Source organism: Gracilinanus agilis, chromosome 1 (genome assembly GCF_016433145.1).
Source record: "Gracilinanus agilis isolate LMUSP501 chromosome 1, AgileGrace, whole genome shotgun sequence".
Classification (NCBI taxonomy): Eukaryota; Metazoa; Chordata; class Mammalia; order Didelphimorphia; family Didelphidae; genus Gracilinanus; species Gracilinanus agilis.
In genome coordinates, this window is record NC_058130.1 from 2,199,560 (window position 1) to 2,224,875 (window position 25,316).

General features: G+C 54.3%; 1 protein-coding gene across 1 annotated transcript in view; it reads left to right on the forward strand.

The window, feature by feature from the left end:
- STAC (SH3 and cysteine rich domain) overlaps positions 1 to 9,952 on the forward strand; it is a 43,675-nt gene extending 33,723 nt beyond the window's left edge. The window contains exons 2-5 of the mRNA XM_044656600.1: positions 805 to 887; positions 5,934 to 5,985; positions 6,078 to 6,215; positions 9,854 to 9,952. Coding sequence (XP_044512535.1) covers positions 805 to 887; positions 5,934 to 5,985; positions 6,078 to 6,215; positions 9,854 to 9,952 — 372 coding nt within the window. The remainder of the gene's footprint in view (positions 1 to 804; positions 888 to 5,933; positions 5,986 to 6,077; positions 6,216 to 9,853) is intronic.
- The last annotated feature ends 15,364 nt before the right edge of the window (positions 9,953 to 25,316 follow it).

Consider the following 25,316-nt stretch of genomic DNA (forward strand, 5'->3'; position numbering starts at 1 on the left):
GAGGGAGGGAGGGAGGAAGGAAGAAGGGAAGGAAGGGAGGAGGGAAGGAAGGAAGGAAAAAAGGAATGGAGGGAGGGAGAGAAGGAGGAGGGAAGGGAGGGAGGAGGGAAGGAAGGGAGGGAGGGAGGGAAGGAGGGAGGAGGGAAAGAGGGAAGGAAATGCCAGTTCTTCACCCTTGGGTCCTGACATCACATCCCAGCCATGCAATGGGTGGAAAACAACCCAGGCAAGGGCTATTCTCATGAAAAGCCTGGAGACTTTCCCTCCTTACTGTTCAGGCCAACAAACATTAATATAAGCCCTCTTGACACCAACTCTCCCCTGCCCTCAGGAGCCCTGCCATCCCACTCCTGGGCCCTGCCATCCCACCTTACAGAACAGCTTCTTCTAAATATGCATTTCAGAACCCTGCCCACTTGTCTAACTAGAAAGACCTAAGACGGGACCACAGGGCAAATCCCCCTGGCCCATGATCCACCAGACACCCAGCTTGGGGCTCTAGTCCAGGGGTCAAAGAAGCACCCAACTGCTTTGCACACTGACCTTTCTCTCCATCAGAAGAGCTTCCATCCCTGGACTACCTTCTGAGCCTTCATCTTTAATGAGCATCCTGGGGATGGGGGAGTCAGGAACACATGGCACAGTCCAAAGGGTGAGGGCAGAATTCCAGCTGGGTCAAAGAGGCCTGCATTAAGGCAGCCTTCAGAAGGACCTGGCACCTCCCCACTTAGGGGAGAGCACCCTCAAAGGAAGTGGCTCTCGTGCCACCCATCATTCCCCACTCTCTTCTCTCCTTTTCCTCAGGGGCCTCTGCACAAAGACACCTTACAGACCTACGTGGCCTTGTACAAATTTGTCCCCCAGGAGAATGAAGACTTGGAAATGAGGTAAGAAAGGCTGGGGCTTTCCTGGGAAGAAAGGAAAACAGCCTCCCAGGTTTCAGCAAACAAATTGGGCTGAAAAGAAGCCCATCCGGGGCTCGCCAAAATCACACCCAGATGAAAGGCGCCTTTGGCTGGGGAAATGGTGGACAAAGCAGCTGAGGCCTTTGGCCCTGCAGAAGAGCCCAGCATGGCTTTCAGAGCCCTGAAGCCCAGCTGCCCATAGTCATGGAGTCAGCCTTGAGCCCAGGCTTTCAGGAGAGGGTAGCTCAATAAGGGACCATTAGTGATGGGCTCATCTCTCTGTTTCAAGTGAAAAGTTGTCTTCCTCTTTTCCCATCAAGACTCAGAGATATGAGTAGTCTCATGAGAAGGGTTATGGATTTTCCACCCCTGTTTCTGCAGGAAAGGGGCCATCCTTCCGGTCCAGATGGGCCCCTTGGGGTTTGTCCTTTCTTCCTCTGAAGATAATGGGAAGCTAATTAGCAATTAAAGCTACTGAAACAGCTCTGCTGGGGCTGGCTGGAAAAGTGGGGCATGGGAAAACTCACTTCCATGCTGCTTCAATTCCAACATCCTTAGCTATGAGGCAGATTGGGAAGGATCATGGGGAATTCTCTCTCTCTCCCCCCCCCCCCTCCTTTTTTTTCTTCCCTCTGCTGGCTGCCTCTTCTCTCTGGCACTTTCCTCCAGCTTCTCATAAGGAAGGCGACATGGCTGACAAGGTCACTCTGGGCATTCCTGGGGGGTTCCAAGCCTTCTTCTCACCAACCATTACTACAACAAAGAGGAACTTTACATTAGGGTGTAGGGAGAGAGAAAATAGAGTATTTCCCCTCTCTGAAATTGGCCAATTGTTACTATTGGCTGAGGCCAGGAATGGGACTCCTAGACCTAGAGAATGGAGCCTCTAGAACAGTGATGGTGAACCTATGGCACAAGTGCCAATGCAGATGGCAAGCAGAGCCCTCCCTCCCAACCCCCCCCCCAAAGTTTGTCACTAGAAATACAGAGAGACTGGGTGGAGCTGCTCCCCTCTCCCTCTCCACCGTGCCTGAGGCCATTTTTTCACATCCCCCACCCCTCTGCCCAGCAGCCAATGGAGATGCACAGGCGGTAAGGTGAGCGGTACACAGGTGTCAGAGCTGGAGGGGAGCAGAGTGCTTGGACCACTTCCCTCCTCCTCTCTGCACTTGTTGAGGGCATTCCTCATTTCCCCCACTCCTCCACCCAGCAGCCCAATGGAAGCACTTTCTCCCTCCCCTGGGGGAGGGCACAGCATGCCATCTCTGGGGGGGGCCAGCACGGCACTCAGTCTGGGGGTGGGGCAGGAGTCTGGCACTTTATCTCTATAAGGTTCACCATCACTGCTTTAGGATGTGGGGCTGGATGGTCCTGGAGAGGGATTGTTCTGCTGTGACTGAGGTCCAAGCTCAAAGGTTTCAGCCTTGATTTTGGGTGAAGACAGTGCCCTTGGGAGGCAGCCCATCCTGGCTGTGGGAAGTCTCTTCTCCCCCCCCTCTCTGTGCCCCATCCGAAGCTCAGGACAAGCTTGGAGCCCCCCCAGATCCCTGCTCCATCATGCTGACTCCTGCTCTAAGTGGCTGACCAGCTGCGGGTGCTGAGAAGATGAGGAAGAAGATGAGGATGGGGGAGCTTCAGGGGGACAGAAGCGATGGTGGCTGGAGGCAGGGAAGGAGAATCCCAGCAAAGCCCAGGTTATCCTCAGGACAAGCGAGCCTTTGAGTGTCCCCCACGGCAGGGAGCTGGGACCTGTGGAAGAGAGCCGCGACCGAAACCAAGGACAGCTCGCTTGGGTTGCTCTTCCTCGTCTCCTCTGTGTCTCGGCTTCCTGACTTCTTCCCAGACTCACCTTCGGCAGCCGCTCTTGGGCTCCCCGCCACGACCACCCCCCGCCCTGCTTCTAGCTTGGAAAGGCCGATCCGTGCGTGTGCGCCGCGTCTCCCCATTGAGGGCAGGCGGAGGCTTTGGCGTTGGGCTTCCTCGCCTTTCTTTGGATTCCCTCCACTCAGCCCAGCCCCCGAGAATGCTCCTGCGCGACCCCCCAGCTCCCTCTCACACACACGTGCACACTCATACACACTGACACATGCACACGTGTGCACACTCATGAACACATTCACACATGCACACTCACACGCATGCATGCACACACTCATGAACACACTCAAACGCATGCAAGCACATGCACGCACACACACTCATGAACACACACTCATACACACTCACACATGCATGCATACATGCACACACATGCGCACATTCATGAACACACACACATATTCTCACATGCACACTCACACACATGCATGCACACACTCATGAACACACACTCACACACATGCAAGCACACACTCACATGCACGCACATACACACATGCACATGCACACTCACACACACACATACACATGCACACACTCTGTCGTGCCCTGGCCAGGCACACAGAGCCTCCGTGCCATAAGTAACCTCAGTCACACGCGGCGTCCATCTAGCCTTCACTCGGGGCTCCGACCCCTGGAGGAATGAGATACGCCCCGCCGGCCATGCCCAGGCGTCTGGGAAGCGCCCCCTCAGCCCTGGCCTCCTCCTTCAGCCCTCCCCTTCCATCTGGGAAGCAGCACTTCCTGTTGGTCCCGAGGCAGGAGAGTGGTCATGGCCAGAAACCGGGGTGGAGTGACTTGCCAGGGTCACCCATCTCTAGAGCTGACTTGCCCTCCACTGAGCCCCCAGCTGCCCCCTAGCAAGCATTTCCCGTGCGTTATCTCACTTGAGGCTCACGACCCCCCTCTTCTACGGAGGAGGCCCCACGTGGCCTGGGGGCTGTCTGAGGCCTGCGGCCTTCTGTCCTTCCCACTCTGGTTCCAACGTGATTTTCATCCGCATTCTCGGACCCAGGCCGTCTTGCAGCCCCAGATCCAGGTTGAACGTCCCCATGGAGACCCGGGCAGCTAGCTGAGTCCCCCATCCACTCACACTCAGGTCTTCCATAGTCAAGCCCAGTGCTGGGCAAACTTTTGAAAGAGGGGGCCAAAGGAAAGGAAATGCTCCTCTGTCAGTCTGTTTCTAAGGCAACTCTTTCCAGGTTTCATTGTATGGTATCCCACTTGGTATATTCATCAGATTAAGAATCATGTCTGCTGGTCAGATAGAACATTTTGGGGGGCCCATATGGCCTGAGGGCCATAGTTTGCCCATCACAGCTCTAGCTAGGGGGGAAGGAACTAGAACTCCCAACTAGAACAGAACTGTCATTGCAGAGGGCAGCTGAGTGATTCAGTGGATGGAGAGCCAGGCCTAAGAAGGGAGGTCCTGGATTCCAATCTGGCCTCAGACACTTCCTGGATGGGTGACCCTGGGCAGGTCCCCTGCCTCCCTGGACCAGCCCTTCCTACCTTTCTATCTTAGAGCTAATACACAGCAGTGATTCCAAGGTGGAAGGGGAGGGTTTCAGAAAGAGAGGAAGTACCATCCTTGCATTCCTGCTGGCCGAGGTGAGCTCAGCAGTCCTAGGGATGGACGGCCAGGCTTCTGCTCCTCCAGACCGGAGGATGCTGGGTGAAACAGCGAGATCCCTGGAGCCAGCCCACCTGTCTGGCTCAGAAGGTGCCCCTCGTGTTGGCCGAGAGTTCCTGCACCAGGATCTCCCGGTGGATCAGGATCCGTGCGGGGATCTCTGCCCACCAGCTGCTGATTCCTCCCCAGATCTGGCCAGCTGGAGGAAAGCACTGGCCAGGCCAGGCCCTGAGGGCAGTCCCAAGGCCGGAGCTAAGGAGCTCATCTTACCGTCCTTCCCATCCCATCCCGGGCGCCATGATCCTTGGAAGCCCATGACGGTTCCGTGTGCCCTGGGCGGTCGCCAGGGCCTTCTCGCAGACAGCAGGGGTGTCTGCTAATTTTCCTTTTTTTTAAAGCATTTTTATTTTTATATGTAACACGACATGTAATATAAGATTATACGATAGTATGAATTATTATAAAAGAGTAATAAATTATAATGTTTATCCAAGGCAAACAAATTCTTATATCGGCTGTATTCAGAAATCTACAACTCGTTCTTTTTTATTCCTCCAAAAGCCCTCCCCTATTCCCAAGAAGGCAAGTAATAAATATAGGCGGTACATACATTCTCATATAATACATGTTTCTCTGTCTATCATATGAAACAAGAGACTTACTGCTCACACTAGAGAAAAATTCCTGAAGGAAATAAAGTGAAAAACGATATGTCTTGATCTCCACTCAGATTCCACCTATTCCTTCTGTAGTAGTGGATATACTTTTTCATCATGAGTCCCTTGGACTTGTCTAGCATTCTCGCTTATTCCATTCACATCACAATACATTATTGTTGTTACTGTCGACGATATTCTCTTGGGTCTACTCACTTCATTTTGCATCATTTCATATAAGTCTTTTGAAAAATTTTTAATATATTTTTTATTTTGAATACTTTCCCCTAGCTACATGTTTCCTGTTCTTTCCCTCCCCCAAACCCTCCTAATCCCCCTTAGCCAACGCACAATTCCACTGGGTTTTACATGTATCATTAATCAAGACCTAATTCCGTATTATTGATAGTTGGACTAGAGTTATCGTTTAGTGTCTACATCCCCAATAATATCCCCAACAGCCCGTGTGATCAAGCAGTTATTTTTCCTCTGCGTTTCTGCTCCCACAGTTCTTCCTCTGAATGTAGCTAGTTTTCTTTCTCGTAAGTCTCTCAGGATTGTCCTGGATCATTGTGTTGCTGCTAGTAGAGAAGTCAGTTACATTTGATGGTGCTACAATGTATCTGTCTCTGTGTACAACATTTTACTGGTTCTGCTCCTTTCACTCTGCATCAGTTCCTGGTGGTCGTTCCAGTTCACATGGAATCCCTCCAGTTCTTTATTCCTTTGAGCACAATAGTATTCCATCCCCATCACATACCACAATTTGTTCATGTCTGCTAATTTTCTGACCCCCCCCCCCACACCGAGATCACTGGAGTCCCCGACCCTCAGCCTGGCCCCTTCTCTCTTCCCTTGCAGGCCAGGAGATGTGGTCACTGTCCTCGAAGACTCCAATGAAGACTGGTGGAAGGTGACGTATTTCCCTTCCATCCTCCTGGTTACTCTATTACTCTTGTTCTCTGCCCCCGAGAGGGCGGCTTCATGCTCCTGTTCACCTTGCAGGGCAAAATCCAAGACCGAACAGGGTTTTTTCCAGCCAACTTTGTCCAGCGAGTGCAGCCAGATGAGAAGATTTTCAGGTGTGTCCGGACCTTCATTGGCTGCAAAGAACAGGGACAGATCACGCTGAAGGAGAACCAGGTGAGTGAACAGTACAGACCCACAGGAAAGGAGACCCCCAGGTGCTGGCTGGAGAGTAGAAGGGAAACCAGGCAGGAGATAATAAGAGAAATAAGACCAATGATAGTGAGAGTTCTACCTTTGGCAAAGTGCTTTACGAACATTATTTCATTGAATCCTTAGAATAGCCTTGGAAGGAGATATTGGCATTACCCTTATTTTAAAGATAAGGAAACCGAGGCAGAAAGTAATCAAATAAAACAAATAGCTAGTCATCCGAATAGAGATGCTCACTAAGGTCTGCCCTGCCTCTAGGTCTGGCTCTCTAACTGCTGTGCCAGCCGGCTGCCTCTGCCTATGTCCAGAAGGATGCTTTTCCCGCCCCACAGTCATTTAGGAGAGGTTAGACATCTTGATGAGAAAGGCCAAGGGAGGCATGTGCTGAATAAGTCATAAGGAAAAGGGCTGGGTTGGAAGCCCACCTGGGCCGGCTTCACCTCGGATTCTTTGTTCCCTCCCAGGGTTTGGGGGAGGCCTGGGGCGCCTTGGAGGGCCATAGATGCATCAGTCGCTACCATTATTATCACGGGTTCCAATGGTGCTTCCACTGCTCCAGACGGCCTCGGGCCTCGGGCCTCTGGACAGTGTGTCCAAGGCAGCTCAGAGCTCACAAAGTCGAAGCCCCCCGGCTCTTCCTCCCTCCCCCTTCCGTTGGGGAGCGAAGCCTTGCCTGCCCAGATCACCCACCCATGCTTCTTAGCAACTTGGCCCTGAATGACGCTCTGTAGGAGCCTCATAAGGGCTCCTTCTCCTCCTCCTCCTCTCGGGCCCCAGTGGAGTGCCCCGAGGGGATCCGAGCTCTGGGCAGGTCAGGGCCATGATGGAGCCCCAGCTCCTGCCCCCACCCCCACCCCCATGGCTTCTCCAGCTGTTGGGGAGCTCAGGCTCCACGTGCCGGGGCCCTCCAGGCCCGGGCTCCCCGCTGACCTTCGTCTCTGGCCAGGGGCAGACTTGGCCATAAGCAGAGGCACATCTCTGCGGCGGCCCCCACAAGGCCCGATCCGTCAGACCGAAGGCTGGGCTCCGTGAGCACCCACTGCTTGTTTTGCAGGTGCGTCAAGGGCCTTCTTTCTCCCTTCAGACTCGCAGCTCCCCCTCCTCTGGGTCTCTCAGATCCTGGCTTGATGTCAGCCATCGAGAGCAGAGAACAGGGTGTCCGTCTGCTTAACAGTCAGGCTGCCCCCCAGCCACAAGTCACAGACCCAGGGAGGCAGCTTGTCCCCGAGGCTGGGGCTGCTCCGAAAGGAGGGCTTTGGCCACGGGAGACTGTGGGAGAGCCGAGCTGGAGCACCTCAGCGCCCCAAAGGGAGCAGGGCTGGGAGGAAGCGACCCAGGGAGAGGCTGGGGAACCTGCCCTTGGAAGCAGCCCTGTGGGACGCGCTAGGTGCGGTCGGGCATCGGGGCCAGCTCTAGGACAGGAGATCCCTCTCGTGGGGGCGATGGGAACTCAAGTGGCCCCTCTGCCTCCTCTGTTCTGGAGCAGGTTCTCAGAGTCTAAAGGAGCAGGAGTGTGCTTTGGGGACCATAAGGAGGTCCGGGGGCTTTGGCGAGCCAAGGCTCCCTCTCGTCCGTCCTAGCGGCCCGAATTGAGCGGCCTCTACAGATACCGAGTCATTCCCTCCAAATGGTTCCCTAGAAACTCGTCAAACTTTGATAAGGAAAAGAACTTTTCCTCCCAAAATACCCAGAAGCCTCGGGTTGTCCCAAATTACCGCCTCGTTGTATTGACCCAAGGAGCAAGAGGCTCGGGGTGGCCAGCTCTCTCTACCCCGCTCTGATCGTCCTCGGTGGGCCTGCCGGTGCTGAATTCCACATTCCTTAAACCGCCGCCCGGGCAGCATTGGATTCTGGGGCCGCAGTGAAGAAGAAGAGCCCGGTGCCGGCTCTCAAAGGGCTCCCCCTCTGCTGGGGGCAGGGGGCTCGGGACGGCCCACGCGCCATGGAGTCTGCTGCATGGGAGGAGACAGCGGGAGGGAGGTGAGACCCCAGCAGGAGGCTCTGGGAAAAGGGGACGAGGGGGAGACTCCCGGAGAAGATGGCAGCTAAGCCGTGGGAGGCCATGAAGAGGAGGAAAAGACACAGGAGCTCCTCAGAGAAAATCCTTCCAGGGAAAGGCCCGCCGGAATTGGCCAGAATGGGCTGCCCGGGCACCTGTGGGCACCTCAGCTCTCCAGCCAGATTCCCAAGGAAAACCTTTTGTATGAATGAGCGTCACCAAGACCAAGCCTTTTCCCTTGGAGATGAGAAGGGAGAGGACTTGGCCAAGGTCACGCCGCAGGAAAGAAGAGAGCCAGGATTCTAAGGGAGCGAGCCCTGGCCTCCCCAGAAAACCTCCCGAGCTGTGGAATAGGTTCAAGGCCAAGAGGCAGGGCGTAGGGATCGGCGAGCCGGCCTCAGGCGTTCAGGAAGCACGCTGGCTGCAGAGGGCATTTAGGGTGCCCTGAGCCGTCTGACCCGCCCTCTATCGAAGGACACGTCGAGCGCCCAACACGGCCCATTCGTTTGGAACAAGATGGACGGCCCAGACTTGGGTGGTACTCCGAGACCTCCGCAAAGGGCGCCTCCGTCCCTCCTGCCTTCGCCCACTCGTGCCTCTAGTCCCCCCCAGAGAGGGGCCCGGCCGTCCCGCCAGGGGCCTTCCGTGCGCCTCTTGGCCGAGGACAAGCTCCCTCGAGGCGCTTTCTGATCTCCCTCCAATTTGCTCTCCTCCTTCTCCAAAGACTCCAAGGGCTTAGCAGCAAACGGGCCTTGAGAGCCTCTAACTGGGGGCCGCTTGGAGGCAGGCGCACGCCGGGGCTCTCGGGCGTGCCGGGCACAATCGGCCTCTCGTCCCTCCACACGGAGCCCGCAGGCGGCCGGCGGCCCCGGAATCGAGCCTGGAAAGCCAGTCTCCGTGCAGGCCCGGGGCCGGGGGACGCTCTGGGGCCTTCGAGCTCCTTCAGCGCGCTGGGGCTGGCGGGGGGAAGGCCCCGGGACGCGGTCGGCCCTCTCCAGCCCAAACGGACTCGAGCTCCTGGCCTGGGCCCGGCCGCGCAGCAGGAGCAGCTCTTGTCCGAGCCTCCCCCGAGCCCTCTGGAGAAGGGCCCGAGCTCAGGCTGCCCAGCGGGGCCTCTTCCTCCTCAGCTGACTTTGCCATCCACACCGCAGGGGCGGGGGCGGGGGCGGGGGCGGGGGCAGTACGGGCCGCTGCTAATTATCAGCCCCCCCCTGTTCACCCACATAGTAACCCTGCGGAGAGGGCGCCATCCCCGAGGGCGGCCTTCCAGCATCACCACCAGACAAAACCGTTTGAGCAGAGACTCCCCCGACTGGGCACTGGCAAAACCAGCGTCCGGCCCCCGGGCGGCGAGAGCCCACCGCAGCCTGCCACGGCCGGAGCCCGTCTGGAGGGCCCTGAGGAGGGGAGGGCCGGGAGGGCCGGGAGGGCCGAGTCACGCCAATTCAGTTCGGCTCTGGCCCCCCTACCCCCCCCCAGAAAACAAGGCCGCGTGCCCCGAGCTCGCTGGGCGTCCCTCCGTCACCCCCCACCCCAAAGGGCTCCCGGCCCGGGTTAGCCATCGCGCTGAGCTCGCCTTCTTCCTCCTCCCTTTCGAATTCAGATCTGCGTGACCTCCGAGGAGGGGCAGGACGGCTTCGTCAGGGTCTGCAGCGGCCGGAAGAAGGGCCTCGTGCCTCTGGACAGCCTCGAGAACATCTGAGTGCCGCGGCCCGCCGTGGGCTCTGCGAATCTCGGCTGGTGACGGCCAGCGGCCTCTCCCTGGGGATGCCGTCGGCTCTGATGACCCCCAGGGGCTGGTGAGACTGCGAGTGCGAGCACACGCACACACGCACACACACGGAACATGCACACAGAACATGCAGAGAACACACACAGAACATGCAGAGAACACACACAGAACATGCATACACACAGAGAACACAGACAGAGAACATACACACAGAACATGCATACACATACACAAAACATAGAAACACACACAGGCTGCTGAGCAACAAGAACGACAACAAAAGAGGTTTTGTTGAGGAAACGTCGTCCGTCTCCCACTGGGTGGTGAGCAGAGACCGGAGGCTGCCCCGTCACAGGGAGGATTCCGGGCTGGGGCAGGAAGCGGCCGGAACTTAAATGTAGTTTAAGCGTAATTGTTTGAGATGTCTGAGGAGGCCCTCCGCGGGCCGAAGGGGCTGCAGCGCCCAGGACCCGGCAGCTGAGTCTCACCTTCTCTGGGCGAGGCTCAGTCCGGCTTCTGTCCACAGCAGTCATCGGACGTTGGAAGTGTAGCATTCGAACCCGCGGCCAGCCTCACCTCACCAGGAAGCTGATTGCAGCCCACCAATGTGAGATACAACCCGGTCTAGAATCTCACTCTGTTACCAGTTTGTCAGGGAATTCAGCGGACCATCGGGGTCCTCTGTCTCTGTCTCTGTCTCTGTCTCTGTCTCTGTCTCTGTCTCTCTGTCTCTGTCTCTCTGTCTCTCTGTCTCTGTCTCTGTCTCTGTCTGTCTCTGTCTCTCTGTCTCTCTCTGTCTCTGTCTCTGTGTCTCTGTCTGTCTGTCTCCGTCTCTCTGTCTCCATCTCTGTCTCTCTCTGTCTCTCTCTGTCTCTCTCTGTCTCTCTCTGTCTCTCTGTCTCTCTGTCTCTCTCTGTCTCTCTGTCTCTCTGTCTCTGTCTCTGTGTCTCTCACCGTATGGTACAGCACCCAGCCATGGCACCTGTGTCCACCTCCCTCCTTCCCTTCCTCTCCCCCCAGGCGTGGAGCCTTCCACGGGCCGTGCAGGGGTGGCGTCTCCCTTCTCGCTCTCGGGCCCTGGCTCCGAAGGCGGGTGCCCCCCCAGGAGACGCCCTTCCATTTCCCGCCTCCCCCCGGCCCGGCTGCGGGGGTCGGAGGCAGTTGCTTAGCAGAGCCCCCCCCCCCGGCCGGGCTGACTAGACGCAGAGCCCGTCGCTGGGGCCCCTGAGCGGGAGGTCTCTGGTGGGGAGCCGCTGCCGGGCCTCCTCTCCTCCCTGAAGCCCCTTCAGTGTCTGCCAGGAACTCAGAGCGGGCCTGGCACGCGACAGGGAGGGGAGGAGGCTGGGAGGGGCTGCCCGTGCCCGAGAAAGGGACTGTGTGAAGCCCGACCTGTTGTCCGGAACTCAGCATTCTATTGACTGATAATAAAGCGTCTCGCTATCGGAACAAGCCGCGGCCCGTCTCTTCTTCGGCTCCGGGATCTCTTCTGGGGGGAGCCTTTGGGCCGGGGCCGGGCGGAAGCCCACCTCGAGGGGGGAGGGGAGACCCGTCGGCCCCCAGACAGGAGACGAGCACCCGCACTGCCCCCGCATCACACACCCAGAGCCGGCAGCCACTTCTGAGGCTGCCGATCGGATGAGGAAACGGAGGCTGGGAGGGAGGAAATGACTTGTCCAAAGGCATTCCCACGAAGGGCAGCCGGCAGAGGCAGGACTTGATCCCAGGGCCGGGGCTCCTTCCACACATCTCTGGGAGCACCTCGGGCGTTCTGTGGGAGCATCCCCGGAGAGCTGGGCAGGCGGAGATGCCTCCTTGGGCCACCCTCCAGCGAGGGGGCAGGGGAGGTGCCGGGGAACAAAAGAAGCCGGCCGGGGCCAGTTTAACCCGGCTGGATTCAGCAGCTACCACGTGCCGGGCACGTGGATGGGGAGGGAAGGGCCCCTGCCCTCCGGGAGCCTCCAGCCTTCCCACGCCCCAGCCGAGGCGCCGATGAGCAGGGCAAGCACGGGCCAGGGGCGGCCTGGGGAGGGAGCGGCCCGTCCTCTCCTCTGGATGCCAGAGAGCGGCAGGCTCGGCTTTCCTTGGGGGAAGCGCAGGAGGAGAGGCAGTGCGTGGGACTCCGGGATGCCCCGCGGGCACGGGCTGCCAGAGCAGAGCAGAGCCGCGCCGTCCGTCCGCCACCGTCGGGCTCCTCACCTCGCAGCCAGCCGCCTCCTCGGGGGCCCCCAACGCCCTCCGCACCTTCTGTGGCCCAAGAAGTGTGGCCGGCGGAGCTCCCGGGCTGAGGCGGGAAACACGGAGAGATGGTGGGAGAAAAGGGCTCCTTCCCCGGAGGGCCAAGCCTGGCGGGCTCCACCGGGCCTTCCCGGCCTCTCTGGGCAGCCGTGGCTGGCCCCGGGCGTCGCCCGTCAGAGTCCGCAGGCCTGGAGCAGGCCCTAATAAATGCTGGCTGGCCGTGCGCTCCGAAGTCCGGGCCTTTGCCGTCTCGAGGCCCCCCAAAGGGACTGCGTGCGGCGATGCGGCTGAGAGCGGAGGCCCCGCCAGCCTCTTCTACAACCACACAGTGAGTCGTCCAAACGCAGGGACTTTCCTGTGTCCAAATCCGGGCCCCGAAGCTTGGCTCCGGCCTGGGCTCTGCCGTCACGCGGCTCGCAGCGCGCATTCTAAAGGGCGCTTCCAAAGCGATGCTCGGGCAAACGGAGGCAGGACCGTCTGAGAGGGAAGGATGGGACTGATGGAAAATCAAGGAAGGCTTCCCGGAAGAGGTGGCCTTTGAGCTGGGCCGCACAGAAGGCACGGGAAGGGGAGGGATGGCTCCGTGGGCACAAGAAGCGGCGCTGAGCAAAGGTTTAGGAGGAGGAAAGCGCAGGATGTGTTCGCGGATCAGAGAGCCGGCCAGGTCTTTAGGAGCACCGAAAGCGGCAGGTGGAATAACATTAGGAATAAACAAAGAGGGAGAATCATCCGGGAAAGTCAGGTGGCTCCAGGTTGTGGACGGTGTCCAACACCAGCGAAGGAGTTCGAATACTTCCCAGTAAGTAATAGGGAGTCACAGAGCCCTCGGAGCCGAGGCGTAAGAGCATCCCAACCCTTGACAATAATCGTTCCGTTTTACACTCGTGAAGGCTTAGGAAAGACGATTCTGGCAGTGGAACGAAGGCAGCCTGGAGGACAGCCAGAGTGGCCAGAAGACCTTAAAGGAGAGAGTTCAGGAGTCCGGGGGGGGGGGGCTGGGGGAAGCTGACAGCCAAGCAAGAGTGGGGGGGGGGGTGAACAGTGAACAGGGCTAGTCACTGCTTCAATATGAAAGCCGAGGAACGGAGGAGACCAGAGACAAGCCAAGGCTCAGGACCGGAGCTCCAGGGACCGGAGACGCCAGAGGCAGGAAGGATGACGTCTGGACGAGGAGCCGCTTTAAGGGAACGGGAAGCTGCTTCGGAAGGCGGCCACGATGTCTCGCGGCCAGCTCTGAGGAGATTCCGGAGAAAATTCAGAACCGAGACTCCAATCGGTGAAGCGTTCGGAGGCCGGAGCGAGCCGGGACCCAATTCTGTCCCAGAGAGGGAGCGGAAGTGGGGCTGGGCAGACGCTTGGGCAAGCCCTGCACCATGGAGGCAGGAGGAGGAGGAGGAGGGGAAGCAGACGAGCTTCAGTCACGGGGACGAAGCTCCAGGAAGAGCCTCACCTCAGCATTGCCCAGGCAGAAGGAGGACGAATCCTCCAACAGCCGGTCAGAAAGAGCTGCCTTGATGAGCCTGGGCGGGCCAAGGCCGGGAGGAAGGCCGGCATCGACGCACCCGGCCTCTAGTGAAGAGATGAAGCCATCGAAACAGCAGGGGCGAGGCCAGGGCAAGGCAGCCCTAGATCCTGGCCGGCCATTTCTCGAAGAGCCAACCGGGAAAGCCCCAAATCCTGATGCAGCCCAAGAGGGAGGGAGGCGCACGCCCCGGAGCAGCCCGCTGCGAGCCCAACAGGGGCGGCACAAGCCTGCCCGCGCGGGAGAGGTGAGGCTGACACTCGGGGTCTGGCAATTCCCACGAGCACTCTGACACTCCGTGCCTGGGCCCGAGTCACCATCTGGCTCTGCCTGAGGAGAGTGAGCACAAGGCCTCACGGAACCAGCTCCGCACAGTGCCCCGGGTTACACAGGCACCGTTAAAGGGCTGGAGAAACAGAAAGAGGCAGAGACGCACAGAGAGGCAGAGGGAGAGGGAGAGGGAGAGACACAGAGACAGAGACAGAGACAGAGACAGAGGCAGAGACGGAGGCAGAGGCAGAGACAGAGACAGAGACAGAGAGAGAGAGAGACAGAGGCAGAGGCAGAGGCAGAGACAGAGAGACAGAGACAGAGACAGAGGCAGAGGCAGAGACAGAGACAGAGAGAGAGACAGAGACAGAGACAGAGGCAGAGAGACAGAGACAGAGACAGAGACAGAGGCAGAGGCAGAGACAGAGACAGAGAGACAGAGACAGAGACAGAGGCAGAGGCAGAGACAGAGGCAGAGACAGAGACAGAGACAGAGACAGAGGCAGAGGCAGAGAGACAGAGACAGAGACAGAGGCAGAGACAGAGACAGAGGCAGAGGCAGAGGCAGAGACAGAGACAGAGGCAGAGGCAGAGACAGAGACAGAGGCAGAGGCAGAGACAGAGACAGAGACAGAGACAGAGACAGAGACAGAGACAGAGGCAGAGGCAGAGGTAGAGGCAGAGAGCACAGAAGAGGGAAGGAGGGAGGGAGGGAGGGAGGGAGAGGAGCACCAGGGGCCCAGGAGCCCCAGTTCAGGGCTTGGCCTTGCTGAAGCCCACCTCCACAGCCATGCCAAGGGCCCATGCAGGCTCCAGGGTCTGTGCCGGTCCCAGGCAGAGCCTGTCCTAATCCTAGTCAGCACAGGCTAGTGTACGGAGCAGCGATTCTTCCACCCTTCTGGATTGAAGGCAGTTTTTTGTTCTTGGGTGAGACCCTGCGGCCCACGTGGGTGTGGGTGTGTCGTCCCACAGCCGGGAGCTGACAGCAAACTAGCCACCGTGAGGAAAGGCAGGTTCCAGGCTCCTCAGGGAGTTGGGCAGAAAAGCCGGACCTGTCCTAAGGGGGCCCCCTAGAGGAGTCCAGGAGCTGCGGGGGCCCCTTTGACGCAGGGGCAGTGAAAGAAGGGAGGGGCACCCTCTGGGCCGGCGGTGGCCCTCCCGGAGGCTGTTTCCTCATTTGTTCCTTGGATATCTGCCCCCTCGCCGTGCCCACGCCGTGCCCCCGTCACGCCCAACTGGACGAGTGGGGAAGAGAGTCCAAGAAGCAGCCCTGGGCGGTCCAGAGAACGTTCCTGAAGGCTCCCGCCAGGAGAAGCAGAGATGCAAACAGCTGGGACCTCGTAGCAAGCCCCTGTGCGAGGAGCTCCGGGAAGATGGCAGCCCCGAGAGCTCTTCGGAAGGACGCCAGCCAAGCCGGGGGACGCCAGTGGCCTCGCACTGACAACCCCCCCCCTTTGGCACATGCCCTGAGAAGGGCAAAGACAAGGAGTCCGTGTGTGTGTGTGTGTGTGTGTGTGTGTGTGTGTGTGTAAACAGCGAGAGCAGCTGCTGTGGGGCTCTCCCGGCAGGGGGAGCAGTTTGGGTGCCCATCAGTCAGGGGAGCCCCGCAGGAAAGGGAGTCACCGCTGGGCGGGGCCGGGGTGGAGGCGAGCTGAGGGATGGGCCTGTGACAGGGGCCACAGGACAAGCTCGGGGGACGGCCACCAGGGAAGGATGCTACGTAACGGATGGCAGCATGGAATCCCTGCAAAATACAGGGTGGGCCTCCCCCAGAATTCCAGGGGACCCCCCGGAGAACTCTGGCTGAGGGGGCAGTTGAGAAGGCTGAGTCGGTTGCTTCTGGGAGGTCACTGCTTGGGGGTCCGCCTGAGTGGCCGCTGTGGCTAAGCCGTGGCGGTTTCGCCTGCTTAGTGGGGTTCGTCCTTACCCATGTCGAGCCGACAATTACTTGGCGATCTGGAGATTAGACATGTTCACTGCTGACAGGAGCCTAACCGCCGGGCTCGCCCTTCCTTAGCCAAACCCTAACTGCGCCTCTCGCTTTCCCCTTTCCTTCCTAACATTGGCTCCACCTTCTGGGACCTGCTGGGGCCCTCCCGGCTCCTCGGCCTCCCCTCGCTTGAATCCTCTCGGCTGCAGGTTTAAGAAGTTCGGCTCCATCTCAGACCTCAGCATTCAGCCAAGGAGCCCCCGCTTCCTCCTCTGTCAGAGCTGCGGGGAACACAAGCTAAAGGAAGGGGAACATCTCTGGAGTTCAGCCTCAACAGACCTTGCCAGACGTACCTCAGATCGCCTCCATTTTCCAACTGAAAACCAACTGCTTGGGGGGAGGGTTGGAGAGCCGGGAGTGTCCGGCCCCCTCTTCGGAGGCTTCTGGTCCTGCCATAATCATCAGCTTCCCCAAATTATCTGTTATTAGCAACCTAACAAGGAGGCTGCTGAGGCTGGCCTCCCCCTCGGGCGGCCTCCCCGCGGGCGGCCCTCTGACTTCTCTGGGCTTCTCCCTTACTACCAATGGAGTATTCGGGGGCCTGAGAAAGGCACCCCGAACACCTTCCAATTCAAAGGCTGCCCATTCGGCCGCAGGTCTGCGAGCCGAAGCTGTCCCCCAAGGATGGGGGATGCCTGTTTTGGAGGGACGCTCCTGAATGGCTGCTCCCAGGCCACGGCGGCTCCCGGCGGCCAGGCTGTCCTTTGGGCCTCGGGCTCCCAGGACCCAGGACGGTGCCTAACCAGCGCCCGTAATTCCTCGGGCTGACGGCCTCTGTCACAACGCTTCTGCCCACAGTTTGATTGCAGCTCGGTGCCAACAGGGTGCCAGGGTCTCCGGTCCTGGGGGCCGGCCTGAGTCTAGTCCTCCAGGCCAGGGTCCGAGGGCCCACATGGACCGCCCTGCTCTCGGTCCTGGGAAATGCTGGGAAATGGGCCGTCTGCTGGTCGTGGGCCTGGGCAGATCGCCTGCTCTGACGGGAGCGGAGCCACTCTGGACAGGGCCTAAGCTCATCTGGAGCCCGGAGGGAGCCCTTCTGTTTGGAGCGCTGGGGAAGGGTGGCAGGTTCCAAAGGAGACGGGGGCTCAGTGGCAGGAAATCTTCCTGGCAGCAATAGCGGTCCCAGAATGGATGAGCTGCCAGGAGAGGTGGTGAGCTCCCCGTCCTCAGAGGCCTCCAACCACAGACAGCCCAGTCACTGGAGGATGTTCTAGGGCGACTCCCTTCCCGGAGGCCCTGCCGCCTCTGAGCTGGGCCCTTGTCCTATTCCAGAGAGCCGGGAGGGTCCGCATCCTCCTAAGGTTCCCAACCTTGAGGCCTCTGCCCGCCTTGGCCTGCCCTTTTCTGGGGAGGAAGGAACTGCCTGGCCCATTCCTAGCTTCTGTTTTATAGGAAGAGCTTCCTTCGCTTCCCCCCAGAGCTGGGAAAAGCCTAGTGGGGAGCCCAAGGCAGGCAGCCTCAGGGCAACAAGGCCAGAACAGGAAAGGACCAGGACGGCCTCCACCGGCCAGGCCCGGCTAGCCCCGAGAGTGCCAGCGGCTGAGGCCTGGCGGCTGGCAGGCAGCTCTCCCTGGGAAGCAGCTTTTGTCTTCCTGAAAGATCAGGTCCTGTTTGGGGCTGAAAAGAGCGCCGGCTCTGGAGTCCTGGGACCCGAGTTCAGATTTTACTGCCTCGTGGACCTTGGGCAAGCGTCTAAGCAGCCCGGCTCTGGGCAGAGGGGCTCGCACCGCCCGGCCCCTGGATGAGGCTCACCCTTTGAGGCACTTGGAGGCTCCAGAGCCCTTTGCACAGAGGCTTTCATTTGGTCTTCACCCCAAGCCTACACAGCCGATGCTCTCGTGTCCCCATTTTACAGACGAGAAAGCCGAGAGGCTGAGCTAAGTGACTTGCCCGGGATTCCACAGCTAGCGAGCCTTCCTGGCTCTGAGTCTGGTCTCTGGCATTCGTGCTGCCCTTCCCAAAGAGATCAAACCCCTCCTTCCCCCCACGTGAGGCGGCATTCACCTCCCACCAGGGCTCTGAAAGGGGGGCCCTGCTGCTTCTCTGAAAGGAGCTGGTGGGCAGAAGAGCAGGCAGGGGTGCCCAGACAGTGCCCCGGGCAGCTCGGGGGGCGCAGGATGAGCCCTCTGGGCACACGGACCCCGGAGCAGGGCTCCCCAGCCAAGTTAGCCATTCAGGCCTGCTGCCTCCGCCTTGTTCTCTTTGTCCGAAGGGGCCGATTTCTCTTCTCCGTTCCCAAGCCGAGCCACAGAAGCTCTGGCACCGGACCACCCCGGACTCATCGGGGAGGATCGTGCTGGGGAGCCTCCCCTCGTGTCCCCTGGACGTGAAGGTTTCAAAGGGAACTCGGGGGGGACTGCCAGGAGGAGGCAAGCGAGGGGCCCCCGACAGCTCTCAGGACTGTCTTCTTTGCAAAACTGAGCCTGAGCACGAGAGCCCGAGGCCTCACCGAAGTCAGAAGGGAGCCGGAGCGTCAGTCATTGAAAGGCTCCGAGTGAGGGGATCCGGGGACTCAGGACAGCAAAGGGTTAAGGGCAGGCCTGGAGGGAACCCCCTAACGCCATGACTCAGTTCCTCTGCCATTGTGGGTCTCCTCCACATTCCGTGGTGGGAGCCGGACCTGCCCCTGCTGCTTGTGGGGAGCAGAGACACGCTCCGCCCAGCACTGATGGAAGGAGCTTTCTCCTCCCCGCCCGTCCCAGGCAGCCCCCCGCTGGAGGAGCAGCCGTGACTCCCCCCATCCTCTGATGGTTTACAGACGTCAGGGAGGCTCGCGGGACTTTCTCTGACTTCGGGGAATCGAGCCTGGTCCGTCTCTGCCTCCCAGCTGGGAAAGTCCCTCATCTTTCCTCCACATGGCCATCAGAATCCCTGAGCTTGCTTGGTTTCTTTTCAAGTAACTGGCCTGTTTGCTCTTTAATAAAAGGCTGCCTCCTCCCGGATTCGGGATCCAGGCTGGAGGAAGGCCCCGGCCCCGATCTTTTAGGCAGTAGCAGGCCTCGAGCACTCCTCATTCACTTCATCCAGTTAAGAGGATGAGCGGGAGGGGGCCGTAGAGGAGCCGAATTTGCCTCGTGTCCTCCAGCAACCTTTTAAAGGGAGCATCTGATCAGACAACAAGAAACAGCAGGCAGCTCTCCTTCCCCAGCCCAGGACTGCACAGGAAGACCCAAGAAGTGGCAGCCTAGAAGGAGACAGACCAAGTGCACAAACCGGCAGCCGAGGGGAGCAGCCTGGCCAGAGGAATCCTGCAGGAGGCATGGGAGGCTGCAGCGGTCAGCTGAGCAGGGACAGACACTCCGAGGAGGGCAGCCTCCTAATTGAGGAGGCCCCAGAAAAAGTGGAAGCCTGAAGCAGCCTACCCGAACCCTGACCAGTGATGCTTCATGGGAGAAAGGAAGACCCGGGCCAGGGTCAGCAGACCACAGACTTTAACCAAGGACATGTAGAGTACTTTGCTAGTCTTTTTTTTTTTTTTACTTTCGTTTAAATGTTTTATTTTATTTTTCCCCCAATTACATGTGAAAACAGTTTCCAACATTTTTAAAAAGAATTTTGCATCTTACATTATTTCCCTCCCCGTCCCCTCCACTGTGATGGTAAGGAGTCTCATGTAGATTTTGCATGTGCCATCATGTACTTTTCCATTTCATTTTTCTATGTTCATCCTTTTGTGGAAAGAAACTTGAACAAAAAAATTTAAGAAAGTGAAAAAAGTTTGCTTTGGCCTGAATTCAGACTCTTTCGGCTCTTTCTCTGGAAGCAGATAGCATTTTTATCATGAGTCCTTTGGAGTTGTAGAGCTGGGAAAGGCTCCGTTATTCACAGTTGTTCATTGTAGTGTTCCCCTTCTCCTGGTTCTGCTTATTTCACTCTGCTTCAGTTCATTTAAGTCTTCCCAGGTTTTTCCGAGCTCCTTCTGCTTGTCATTTCTCACAGCACAATAGCATCCCATTATAATCGTAGGCTATAACTTACTTGATCATTCCCCAGTGGATGAGTGTCCTCTCACTTTCCAATTCTTTGCCCCACAGAAAGAGCTGCTTTAAATATTTTTGCCATAGAGCTCTTTTTCCTTGTTTTCTATCTTGTTTGGATACAAACCTAGTGATGGCATTACTGGGCCAGAGAGTATGCACTGTTTTATATCCCTTTGGGTCCACAAAGCTCTCCAGAATGGTTCAACCAGTTCCCAACTCCCCCTAAATTCATGCACGTTCATCTTTCAGTTTTCCCACGTCCCTTTTTTTCTGTCATGATAGCCGATCTGATAGGTGTGAGGTGTTCCTCAGAGTGTTTTTAATTTGTATTTCTCTAATCAATAGTGATTTCGAGCATTTTTGCATGACTCTAGAGAGCTTTAACTAATTTGTCTGAGAACTGCTTGTTCATATCCTTTAGCCATTTATCAACTGCGGAATGACTTGTATTCTACATTTAACTCATTTCTCTATGTATTTGAGAAATGACTTTGCTAGAAAGACATAAACATTTTTGCACTGTAATGATTCCTGTATATTCCTCTCTGTCCTCTGCTTAGTTTCTGTCCCCCACATCCCTCAATTTGCCCTCTTTTCTCTCAGCCCCATCCCACTTCTCTTATTCCCTTCCTCTCCTACTTTACTGTAGGGTAAGATAGATTTCTGTATCCAGGGGATCATGTATGTTCTTCCCTCATAGAGCCAATTCTGATGAGCATAAGGGTCACATGCTCTCCTCCCCATCTCCCTCACCTTCCTCTCCACTGCAAATGCCCTTTCATATCTCTTTTACATGCAATCATTTACTCCATTCTATTTTCTTTCCCCACCTCTTCACAACGCATTCCTCTTTCTCATGCCTCAGTTTTATTTTTTTTTAGATACCATCCCATCATATTCAACTCCCACCTTTTCCCTCTGTCTATGTACACTCCTTCCAACTGCCCATAATGATAAAGTTCTTGGGAGTTATAAGAATCATCTTCCCATGGAGGGATGTACAATAAAGTTTAACTTTATTGACTGTTTTGATTCTTTTTCTTGTTTACCTTTTTATTTTTCTCTTGAGTCTTGTGTTTGAGAGTCAAATTTTCCATTCAGTCTTTTCATCAGGAATGTTTGAAAGTTCTCTATTGCATTGAATACACTTTTTCCTCTGCAGGATTATGCTCAGTTTTGCTGGGCAAATGATTCTTGGTTGAATTCTGAGTTCCTTTGCCCTCTGAAATATCATAATCCAAGCTCCCTGATCCTTCAATGTAGAAGCTGCTAAATCTTGTGTTATCCTGACTGTGGCTCCACGATATTTGAATTGCTTCTTTCTGGCCACTTGCAATATTTTCTCTTTGATCCAGGAGTTCTGGAATTTGGCTATAATATTCCTTGGAGTTATCCTTTTGAGATCCCTTTCAGGAGGTGATTGGTGAGTTCTTTCTATATATATTTTACCCTCTAATTCTGGAATATAAGGACAATTTTCCCAATAATTTCTTGAAAGATGATGTCTAAGCTCTTTTTTTATCATGGCTTTCAAGTAGTCTAATAATCCTTAGATTATCTGTCTTGAATTTATTTTCTAGGTCATTTGTTCTTCCGATGAGATGTTTCACATTTTCTTCTTTTTTTCATTATTTTGACTGTTTGATTGTTTCTTGATGTCTCATAGAGTCATCAGCTTCCTCTTACTCAATGCTGATTTTTACAGCTTGATTTCTTCGTACTTTGTAAAGAGTTCTTTTTCCTCTTTCTTTGGTCTAACCCTAATTCTGACTTTATCTTTAAATTTTATTCTAATATTTATTTTATTTTATTCAAGCATTTCTTGTTATTTCATGAAATCAGGTTGTGCTTAGTTTATTCTAATTTCCAGAGACCCATCACTTGGGTAAAGTTTTCTCTCTTTTTAAATTTTTCTTACTGTTTCTTCCTGCTAGAGCTCTTATTTCATTTTTTTAAATTTCTGGCTTCGGTTCTTCCAAATGTTCTTAGGACTAAACCATCTCCCCAAAAGGCCCTGCTCGTACTTCCTGTGGAATTATTCTCTCTTCTTCTGAGTTTGTCTTGGACCTCTTTTGACTCGTGATATTTCTTCATAGTTTTTATTTCTTTCTTCTGTTTTTCATATGTCCAACCTTTCTACTTACCAAGCAAGTGGTTAAAAATGGTTACTCTGCACCCCAGCCCCCTTCTTTTGAAAGCTTTCTGATACTGGCCATTTCAAAACCAGTATTCACACTATCTTCAATAGGATAGAACCTAGTTATAAAGACAAGGCAAACATTTTGCTAACTTCATCAAATAGAACTTGGGATACTACAGAGAATCATCTCCCTATAATCATTTAATCCTTCTTTTCTCCTCTCTCTAAAGATTCCTCTTTCATGCTAGTCAAAGGTGAACACAAGCTATTCTTCTAATCACTGAAGAAACTGAAAACTTCTTCCCTCTCCTAATCCGATGATTACCCTTAAGTACTTCAAGGAGAAATCCTTCCTGAACCAATAGTTGTGTCGGCTCCTGAGAATGGGTTCGAAACTGCTTAGGCATTCAGAAAGAAGCATATAAAAAGTTTGTTGTAAATTTTTATTTTAGAATTTATAGTTAAAGAAATACTAGTAAGGTTTTCTCATTCAGATGGAGCCAAGAACATGAGACTATTCCCTAAGATTTTTGGACATATTGCAATGCCTAAATAAGACACCAGAGAAGAAAGAAATATAGCATCTGCTTGCACAAATGTCATATGTGATACAGGGAGGGGGGCATAACAGTTTTGCAGGCTTTTGCAGAGTTCTTATGTCAGTTAAGAGAGTTTAGAATCTTGGGAAGAGTTTCAGTTGGTCCTGGGAACTCGTGCAGGGAACCAGGTCCAGCTGAGCTCCTTTTGGAGATTGAAACCTGGCCTAGATTTGCAGTTTCTTTTGAGATTTGTTAATTTAGCTAAATCCTTTGAATCTCCCTACCCTACCTTATTACTACCTTCATTTCCCCTACCTGAATGTCTGAGAAGAGTGAATAGGAGAGTGGATCTGAGAGTTAGTTCAAATCTGTGATAATTTAGTCCTACCCTTGCAGCAAGTTATCTATTGAGTGTTAGTATCCAACTTCCTAACCCCTTTTGATTCCAAAATCACTTTGAGAGCTGAGTAAAGGCAGGTCCTTTCTCAGTCTCACGTTCCTGCTTCCCTTGCCCCATCTGAGGCTTCTCTAAGCGGCTATAGGGCTTCCTTGATCCTCTACCCTGCCAATCTATCCTAGAAGACAATAAACCTTTTTTGTGTTTAAACAAGACCTTTTGGCTACTTCATTAGTTAATTAATAAGAGAGGGAGGAAGAGAAAGAGGAACAACGTACTCTCTGCAGTTTGAGGGAAGCTGAGGGTATCCATTTTGAAGGAAGTGTAACTTCAATACAAGTCCCTTCCTGTGAAACTGACTAAAGCCTGAAGTCAATTTCAAGCTGTCTTGGCTGACTCTAACTTGACTGTAAAGTCTTTTACTTGAAGAGATCAGTCTATTTCCCTTCAGTGTTTTGTCTTTAACCTGAGTCCCAGTCTGTATTGCCCTGCTGCTGTTTGCCTGCCGAGATTAATTCATCCTCTCCCTTGCAGCCTTTGTTACCTCAATATACTCCCTAAACTCAGACATTCCCTTATTCCTCCTACCACCTCAACTACCATCCTTCATCATTGAACCTTCCTCATCCACTATATTGCCTAACTTCCCTACTACCTAGTCTATTCCTTTGATTACCTCCAGCTTTGGGTCCCTTGCCTTGTCTTATTCCCTGATCCTACCAGTTATTACCCCTAGCTTCAGCCTCATATTACATCCTGAAGATTTCCCTATTATATCCTTCAAATCCCCTTATTACATCTTAAAATTCACCTATTACATATATTTCAAGAAATCATAAATTAAAACTCCCCAGATCACTTAGAAACAGAGAGTAACAAATAAACCCGCCACCACTCACTTTCTGAAAGAAAATTTAAAATGAACACCTCTAGGAATGCCAGAGTCAAGATTCAGAACTTCCAAGTAGAAGAAAAGATACTGTAAACACCAAGGAAACATGGTCAGGATCTTGAAAGGATGGTAGCCAATATTGGACTTGACAGGAGAGAAAAATCTTTGAATGTGATATTCTACAAAGCAAAAGATAAAAAGCTCCCCCAAAAAATCTTACCCTGCAAAATTGAGTGTACTATGGGGGGAGGGGATTAACTTGAATGAAAAAGAGGACTTTCAATCATTTCTGATGAAAAGATGAGTTTGAAGCTTTAATATGCTTCCACAAGAGTGAAGGTAAACCTAGAAAGGTAAATATATTTGAGAAATTGAAAGGAACTAAGCAATGATGAAGAGTTTGTGTTCTAATAGAAGAAGAAGGGACAAGTATCCCTTCAGAACACTAATGCGCTCGAGGGACACTCAAATCAGACAATGAGAGCCTGGATGTTTTGATGATCTGAAGAAAAGGAATATCTCGGGCAAAAAGAGGAAGGATGTAGAACTTACAATGGCACATAAATGGGATGTGCCAGAAGAAAATACACAGCGGAGGGAGTGATGGAAGTTAGCACAACATGAACCTCACTCCTATCTGAACAGGACAAAGGAGAGTTGATCACGCACACTCACACGCATGCACAAAATACACATGCACAAAGAACTTATTTAACATATTAAATTCACCAAGGAAATAGGCAGGAAAAGGGAAAAGAGAGAAAATGGCTTTAGAGAAAGAGTAGAGTCAGGAAGGAAATAATCGTAAACAAATCAAACATTACTTTCAGGGGATGGGTCAAAATGGTAATGAAAACAGAAGAAGCAGTGATCAGGATCTAGAAGAGGAGGGGAAAGGGGGGTTGTGAAATGAAAGCAAATCTTCAGTTACAGGTCACTACTGTTGATCATATTGACCACCTTCTTTATAAAGGGTGGGCAGGGGACAAATAGAGTAAAAGCTTAAGAGGATGTGATAGAGGAGAACACACAAGTAACTATCCTAACCATGAAAATAAATGGGACCAACTCACTCATTAAACAGAAGAGAAGAGTAAAAAAAAATTTGGAAGAAGAATCCAACAACATATTTACAAGAAAGACACTTTTAACATAAAGATTCATACATTTAAATCAAGGATATGAAATGTATTGTGCTAAAAAAAATTTTTTTAAAGCAAGAACAACAGGCATGATCCCAGACAAGGCAACAGTAAAAATAGACACAGTTACAGCAAAAAAAAACTGCATTATGCTTAAAGGCACTATGGCAATAAAAGTTTACACACACACACACACACACACACACACACACACACACACACACACA